At 37.3% G+C, this 9,124-nt stretch overlaps 1 protein-coding gene across 1 annotated transcript; it reads right to left on the reverse strand.

Annotated features, from left to right (window-relative positions):
- Positions 1–1,669: 1,669 nt before the first annotated feature.
- On the reverse strand, positions 1,670–7,373 carry Cxcl13 (C-X-C motif chemokine ligand 13). Its single transcript, XM_047567344.1, has 4 exons — positions 7,273–7,373; positions 5,618–5,750; positions 2,855–2,935; positions 1,670–2,577 (listed from the first exon to the last, which is right to left on the reverse strand). The coding sequence occupies exons 1-4, from the start codon at positions 7,334–7,336 to the stop codon at positions 2,526–2,528; spliced, it is 330 nt and encodes a 109-aa protein (XP_047423300.1). The 5' UTR covers positions 7,337–7,373; the 3' UTR covers positions 1,670–2,525.
- Between the last annotated feature and the right edge of the window lie 1,751 nt (positions 7,374–9,124).

The following is a 9,124-nucleotide window of genomic DNA, read 5'->3' on the forward strand; positions in this document are numbered from 1 at the left end:
TCCTGATAGAAGATTAACATCCAGAATATATAAAGAACTCAAACTTAACACCAAAAATGCCCTACAAATAACCCAATCAATAAATTGGCAATAGAACTAAACAGAAACTTCTTAGAAGAAGAAACACATTGGCACCAAAATAGACGGGTAGATCAATGGTACAGAATAGAGGACACAGAGACAAACCTACATAAATACAGTTATCTCATACTAGACAAAGGTGCCAAAAACATACAATAGAGAAAAGATAAGCCTCTTCAACAAATGGTGCTGGCAAAACTGGAAATCCATATGCAGCAGAATGAAACTAAACCCTATCTTTCACCCTGCACAAAACTCAACTCAAAATGGATCTAGGACCTTGGAATTAGATCAGAGACCCTGTACCTAACAGAAGAAAAAGTAGGTCCAAATCTTCATCATGTCAGCATAGGACCAGACTTCCTTAACATGACTCCCAAAGCACAAGGAATCAATAATTGGGATAGATTCAAACTAAAAAGCTTTTTCTCAGCAAAGAAAACAATCAACAATGTGATCAGAGAACCTACAGAGTTAGAGAAAATCTTTGCCACACACACTTTAGAGCACTAATCTCCAGAATCTATAAAGAAATCAAAATTTATACCAAGAATACAAATAATCCAATCAATAAATGGGCTAAGGAAATGAGCAGACACTTCACAGAATATCTACAAGCAATAAACAGATACATGAAAAAATGTTCAAAATCTCTAGTAATAAGAGATGCAAATCAAAACTACCCTAAGATTCCATCTCACCCCAACTAGAATGGCGATTATCAAGAGTACAAGCAACAACAGGTGTTGGCGAGGATGTGGTGAAAAAGGAACACTCATACATTGCTGGTGGGGTTGCAAGTTAGTGTAGCCACTCTGGAAAGCAGTATGGAGATTCCTCAAAAAACTAGGGATGGAACCACATATAACCCAGCTATTTTACTTCTGTATATTTTCCCAAAAGATCTAAAATCAGCATACTATAGCAGTACAGTCACCTCAATATTTATAGCAGCACAATTCACAATAGCCAAATGATGGAATATATGCAGGTACCTATCAACAGATGAAGAAATTGTGGTATACACACACAATGGAGTGCTACTCAGTCATAAAAATTAATCAAATTATGGCATTTGCCAGTAAATGGATGGAGATGTAGAATATCATGCTAAGTGAAATAAAACAGACTCAGAAACTCAAAGGTTGAATATTTCCTCTCATATGTGGAAGCTAGAGTAAAAGAAAGGAAAGGAGGAGGAGAGAAGAGGATATCAAAGATCTTCCATCAGTAGTGTAGGAGATAGGCAGAGTGAAAGGATGGGACAGGGGAGGTAAAGCAGAATGAATTCTTAAAAAGTTATGTTATGTCCATATGTAAATATACCACAGGAAACTTCACCATTATGTAAAAAGAACCCATCAAATGTAAATAAATAGACAAGTGAAAGGAAGTCTAGCAGAGTAGAGGAAGGAGAACAGGGGAGGGGAGGGAGTATAGGAGGGACAAGAGAGGGGAGGTGTGTGGGGGTCACACATTCTATGCATGTATGATTTTATCAGGATGAACCCAACTACCATGTATAACTACAAAGCTCTAATAAAAAAGAGAATGAATTACACGTAATTAAGAAAAATGTTTGCTCATATTTATTGAAGGATGTTAGATTAACATTAAAAGAAACATTAAAGAATTTGATACCAGAGACAGGTTTTGTCTGTGCAAAAGATGTGAATAAAAACATTATCAAGACCAATGTATAAAAGAATATATCTGTTCACAATTTCTTTTAAATGCTTTTCCTGAATATTCTAGAATTTTCAGTCTGGGCATATTTCAATGTTATTAGTTTATTCTGAGAAAACAGATACTATAAAGGCTCTTTGTAAAAGTAGAGGAAGGATCTCATTGTCCTCAAAATGGTTTTATTTACTTATTTATTTTTGGGGTATTAAGGAGATCAAACCCAGGGCCTTGCATATGCTAGGCAAGCACCGAAATTGGGTTTTAGAGGGTATCTACTATGTGAAGCCCTCTGAGTCTGTCAAGATGAAGCTGTATTGACTTTATAGGCAGTTTTTTGAGTCTCTCATGGAAATTTGCTTTTCTTAGGGTATAAACTGATTAAAACACATTCCATAATTTCCATCTTAATTCAATCTACATTTTCATATTTGAAATTTAAATTCTCATTCCCATATCTTCTAGGACAGATTACCATTAAACAAGCTTTATTATCAAAAGAATCCTATGCGATTTATTACTAAATAACTATCCTCAAAGAACCTTTCCTCCCTAAATGAGATCACAAAGTATGTAGGGTTCTGGGTGTGAAGAGGTTTGCGTTTACCCCATCAGCTTCTGCAGTTTATTTTTCCGAGTCTCACACTCGTTTGTATAGGGAAATTGTTTTTGTTTTTGGAAAAATTTCAACCAAGAACAAAACTAAAATCTAGAGCAAGGATAAGCCAGGAATGCAGGTATTCTGAGGGGGAATGTTGGCCTCAGCCCGTCGTCTTCATCACTGGAGCTGGTGGAGTTGAAAACATATTTTTTCTGTGAAGCAAAAACAAACCCAAAAAGTCATGCTTAGAGAAACACACACCAGAAATGACAGCTTTCCCCTGGAGATATCAAATAAGGAGTATCATACATACTGGATTTTAATTTAGTTTACTGAACTGCTGGGATGAGTTTATTCTATCTGATAAGTAGAAGTAGAAAAAAGCAAGTTTTTTTTCAAATTTAAAATCATCCTCATTTTGACTGCCTGGGAAAGGGAGATATTTCAGTACAAATGGGAATCTGAAAACCCTTGATATGTATGACTTACTTCCGTAAATGTCTTATTACTCTTTGGATCCATTTGCTTTGAGGCTTCACACATACAACTGACTTATTCTTCAGCCGGATTCTGGGGGAAAATAAAAAATAAAAATAAGACTGTTACATTTTAGTCAATCATGCATTTTTAATAATGAAGAGTTGGGTATGAAAATAATTATTCATAGGTGAACCACTTAGCTGGGTGGTTTTGGATCTGAAAAGGTGATTTGTGGCATGAGACCTGAGGAATCAGAAACAACTATTTGTAGACCACTATGTGAGAGCTCGTGGAGCTGAATCCAAAGCTGACAGACTCTCCCATGTCAGAGGTTAGTGTTTTGTTGATAACCTTTACCTGAATTGGAGAAGGACCAAATAGACTCCAAGGTTGTCTCACTTCTAAAGTGATATCACAGTATCTTTAAAATGTGCTTGTTCATTGAATGGGGGAGAACAATATAGGCTATAGAAAACGCTCTTGAGGACCTTTTATCTGAAAAAATTTAATAAAATTTAACATAAGTGAGGTTAAAGAGCAACTTGCTCTGAGTGATGTTTTGCCAGCTAACTAGGCTTTCCTTGCTCTAAGAAATTAAGCAATGACAAAAGCAGTGATGACAGTTAATGACTCACATTATCAAATAATATACTCACAATGTGCCACACATTACCTGCTTAGCAGGTAACATGGGTTATCTCAATTCATCTCACAAAACGTTATGCTAGCCAAGCCTGGTGGTGCACACCTGCAATCCCAGCGGCTTGGGAGGCTGAGGAAGGAGGATTGTGAGTTCAAAACCAGCCTCAGCAACATGAGGCACTAAGCAACTCAGTGAGACCCTGTCTCTAAATAAAATACAAAATAGGGCCTAGATGTGGCTCAGTGGTTGAGTGCCTGCAAGTTCAATCCCCATTATCCAAAAAAACAACAACAAACAAAAACCACAAATTATGCTCGAGGAATTATTATATTATTTCTTCACCTGATGATATTTTTGAGGCTTAGAGAATTCAAATAATCTTGTTCAAGATTGCACAGCAAATACACGATTAAACAAAACTCGAAGGAAGAATATCTGATTTTCAGAGCCTACACTTTTAACTACTACTTCCCATGAACGTGATTTGAATAGTCACCAAGTACAAGACGAAGTTAAAGGCTTTACATGTAATGGAAAAATGAGATCTCCCAGGAGACAGAAAATAAGTAAAACAACTTCTTGATGTGTCAATTGTCTTAGCTATAAACGTATATAGCAAGGATCCATCCATCTAACTCTGAAACTCCACTGTTGTAGGAGAACCTTGTGGAAGTCAGTAGTCATGGAACAGGTGGGTTCTCAGATAGCATCTTCCAATGTGGTTTCTGAGTTCATGATGGAAAATAGACTTTTAATCATCTTATATTTTCACCCCTGACTGGTATGAGTTTCTCATAATAATTTACAATTTTTATTTCTATATCTGGTTAAAATTCAGATATGCAGATTTTCATGAGCGGACATGCAAATTTGTCATTTCAAAATGACTGAGCTTAAAGCAGAGAAAATTAGGGTGATTACTTCCTTTGGTTGAAAGGTGAGAGACTTGAGTCATGCCTGATGACATACAATAAAAACCAAGGAGTTCTATTTTTCCATGCAGCTTGGGGAACTGCCCCAAATACATCATGGCTAGATTTCACATCTTTGAGTTTGAGGGCAATAATTGTGGTTTAATGAAAACTTTCATTGGTGAAGACTTTAATGAAAGCATAATGGTTTTATCGTTGTTGTTTAATTATTTGTTTTGACACAGGCTTTCTCTATGTTGCCTAGGCTGGCCTCAAATTCCTGAGCTCAAGTGATCCTTCTGCCTCAGCCCACCAAGTGTATGGGACTATACACTATAGTATAGGGATGCACTATTGCACCAGGAATGGAAAGCCTTTTTGTTGAAAAATTTCCAGATGCATTTTTTGTTTGTTGTGCATTACTGGGAATTGAACTCAGGGGCATTTGACCACCGAGCCACATCTCTGTACCTATTTTGTATTTTATTTAGAGAAAGGGTCTCACTGAGTTGCTTAGTGCCTCACTTTTGCTGAGGCTGCTTTGAACTCGTGATCCTCCTGCCTCAGTCTCCCAAGCCTCTAGGATTACAGGTGTCTGCTACCATGCCTGGCTCCATGGTGCATTTTTGATGGCCTGTATTTCTTTTATTCAAGTTGGATACAACTCTGATTCCAGGCCCAAAGTATACATAACTAAACTGGACAAACAGAAAGTAGCTGCTCACAAACCTTCCAAAGACCTGAAGAAACTCCTTGGGAAGAGCTACCAATAAAATGTCAGGTAGATCCTGAGAATGATCTTATCTCTACTGCATACTTCAAGATGATGTGAAGAAGAGACTTTGGATGGGGGTGAATGTGGTTGTGGTCCTGACTCCTTCCCTCTTTAATGGTGTGTCTCATGCAGGCAGTTAACTTTACTAAACCTCTGTTTCTGTATCTGTAAAGGAGTTGACAGTAATAGACATGCCTGAATGAAGTAGTTGAAGGAATAAAATGGGTGGGTATAAAAAACTTAGTTCAGGGCTTCTGCAAAATACCTAAATATTTCCAAATTTTATTATTTCAGAATTTTTAGCCACACTCAACTAAATCTCTTTTAGGATTCTAGTTGTATAGTAACATTTGATCTGATTTTAATTAGGAGAAAGGGATTTTATATTTATATATAAATATAAATATATGTATATAATATATATGTCTATATATATAACTTACATGATTTGTTTGTTTGGACAACCATTCCCAGGAGGTACAATTTGAAGCCGACCAATTTGGGCTGGGTGGATAAAGTCTGAGGTCTCTTGGACACAGCTACACTTCAAGTTTGTGTTATAGGCCTCCAGAACACCTGTCAACACAGAATTGGCTATTGAAATTCCTTTGACACATAATGCAGACCTATAACTTAATCACCAATCTTTCGTACTGTGCATTTGAGGATTTAAAAATTTCAGGACAGTGCTTCCACCCATGTATGTGTTTAGTTTATATACCTCTGTCTTGACTTATTTTCAAATGTTTTCCACCAAAACCATAAAAATAAGATTAGCTTTTAAAAAACACAACATTTAATTTGTGGTAGCATTATATTGGTACTCAGGTGATCCTCCATATAATAAAATTTGAGTACTGCCACTGTAGGGACATACAACTGAGTTATATTTAATGCTGTATAAAATCAACTGATTTTTTTACTCCCAACACAAAAACAGAATGTGATCTAGTTATGAAGTTGCAGAAGCAATAACATACTATAACAAAGTTCTCCCTCTTATTATACTCCCACGCCCTCCCTGCCTCCAAGATGTCACAAAAGATGATTTTTTGTTTATTTAATATGTTCATCTTCTATCTCCATCGCAAATCATTACCAAAGTCAATAATAAAAATAAGATTTTTATTCAACAACAAAAGTATTAGATATCTTTACAAGTAAATCATGCATTTTAGTGAAAGCTAAGCTTTTTCAAAAAAAAAGAATTTATCAAATTCTCTTAATCCAGAGTACCCACCACCATGCTTAACATACACTTAAAAGGGCCCAACCTTCAGGCATTCACAAGTTAGTGGGGAAACAAGTACATAACACCCACACAAGGTGGTTTTATACCTAAGCTCTCTACAGCATTCTGGGAACAGAGGACTTAAGTCATAGCTAACTTTGCCAGGATCGATGGGAAAGCTTCCTGGAGGAGGAGAGAAATAAGATTTTTGATGAGTGAAAATAACATGTGTAACAAAATAAAAATGGAGCAAAACCCACGCCTCTGTATTTTAAAAATAAAAATATGTCCATTAAAGTTGAGCAGTGTTTCTTTCTGCATATGCATTCATTCCTTCAGTCATATAAAAACTCACTACTTCATCTGGATAGCTACCTATTCACACAGAAATAGAAGTCCCAGTTAGATTTGGAATTCTCCCTGATGTATTTACAATGGTTGGTGTCAAAGCTAACCATATGGAATTGAATTGGGAATATTCAATGCAGGAGACCAGTTAGCATCAGTAACATTTAGACCCTAGAAAGAGTTTGGTGAGAAAAGTTAGCATTGAAAGGCAGAAAAAAAGAAAAGGATTAAGATAGCAGGAGCTTATCTGACAAAGACCAGGGCTATACAAATAATATAAGTCACACAAACACTGAACTCCAGTATGTCCTTTTATAAATAAAAATCAACAATATAAATGCTTCTAGTTTCTAACAGATAAGTCATTAGGCACTTTAATAAATCTAGAAGCAACTAAGCAGTTTTCCCCTTTAGTCAGATGTTCTCTCAGTTTTTAATTGGGGGAAAAAAAAAAAGACTCAAATGGCTGAAGACCGTTTCTGTTCAAAGCATAGTGAAAACATAAGTGAAAGTTCTCACCATGGACTGGAGAGAGGCTGCTGACCAGCAGCGTCAGAAGCAGAGCTGCCGAGATGAGCCTCATCCTGCCTGGAGGTGGAGTTCAGACTTCAGCTGTGAGTCCAAGCTGTGGGTTTGCAGCAGAAGCCTACTATTTATTTATACCAGTAGGGACCCTCCCACTGCCTTGTCTCCAGTAGGTCAGCTGTATCATCAGTTTTCAAAATCCCCAAATATTGCTGAGCTTGCTTTTAAAGAAAAAAAAAAAATTCCTTTTGCAAACTTTAAGAGTTTGCTTCAGAATCCTTTTAGTAGAATAAAATATTTCCAGAAAATGTAGACTAAACACACCAGGGATGCTCCTGAGTTTTAAGGGTGGTCAGAGAAGAAAAGATACCAATTCGAAGGCTCTAAGGTATGCTCTTTGGGATCACTGTGGGCGATTGTAGCTTCGATCCTACAATTGCCCCTCAGTGAAGGGTCAGTCAAGTTCTCGATGGCATTTAAATGTAATCTTTATAACATTGGGACTCAGTCGATCATATTGTTTTATCCCCAGCACCTGCAAGAAAGCCTAATTCCTGGTGGGTACTCAGTAATTATTTATAATGAATGCTTCCTTATATACAGATTCCTTTGTTGATTATGTTACAGACTTTTTTTCTGCCAAACTTTCCCAGGCTCTTCATGCTACTCTCTGATATATGATTATTGTAATTATTGATATATGTAATCTGACCATCATGGAAATCTTGAAAGGGCACAATGTGTGTTCTCTCCTTGGTGTGCCTGTGTCTTAATGAAGGGAAAGAGACAAGAACTTTGAGAAAGAGCTTCTTTCTGGCTGTAGTGGGCAAATTATTGAGTTGAGAACCATGTACCGGGCTGGGGAGATAGTTCAGTTGGTAGAGTGCTTGCCTGGCAAGCACAAGGCCCTGGGTTCGATCCCCAGCACCACAAAAAAAAAAAAAAAAAAAAAAAAAAAAAGAGAGAACCACGTACCAAGGTGGTGTTGGAACTACACTAGGTGGAACTTGAAGGCATTAAGTGAAATAGGCAAGACTCAGAAAGTCAAGGGCCATATATTTTCTCTCACATTGGAAGCTAGAGGAAAATGGAAAGAAGGGTATGGGGGAATCTCATAAAATAAAAGGGAGACAAGTAGAGTAGAGGAATGGACCAGGGGAGGGCAGAAGGGAGGGAAAGGGAAGCACTGAGGAATTAAATGGACCAAGTTATGTTATGTGCAGGTGTACATGTTACAAGAATCCTACTATTAAGTATAATTATAAAGCACCAATAAAAAATAACTTAGTAGGTGCTGATTCTTGCATTATAGACTGTTCAACCTCAGCATTTGTAAAGTTTAGTTTTGATCCTACCACAAGGCATATGGAGACAAACATCCCATAGCCTTAACTCATTTGTTAGAAGTTCTTTGATTAAAAAAACCAAAATGGATGTGAACAATGGCCAGTCTGGTCTAGAGTATCACTGAACTGCCCTGGGAATGGACAAGTGTGGATGTATCACACCAGACCCACTGGAACCACTGAAAAATCAGAGGTTAGGTTTCCTGGTGTGACGTCCTGAACAATTTGGTTTTGCTGGTCAATTAGCATTGAGGATGTTTAGTGACCTAGGTGTCCTGGTATGTATGGGGTGTGCAATGCCACACCGCCTTCATACAACAAGCAGCTGTGCAGCTGACCTGAATGGCTGCAGTGATACAGAATTTAGTCTTGACGCAGCCTGTGCCATTGTTTGGCAGTCTGGTCATCAGAGAGTTCCTCCTTACATATATGTGAAAGCTGCTTCTCTAGTAGTCTGTCACTTTGTCCTAATTCAGCCTTTTATCACCACATGAAACAAT

Source organism: Sciurus carolinensis, chromosome 10 (assembly GCF_902686445.1).
Source record: "Sciurus carolinensis chromosome 10, mSciCar1.2, whole genome shotgun sequence".
NCBI lineage: Eukaryota > Metazoa > Chordata > Mammalia > Rodentia > Sciuridae > Sciurus > Sciurus carolinensis.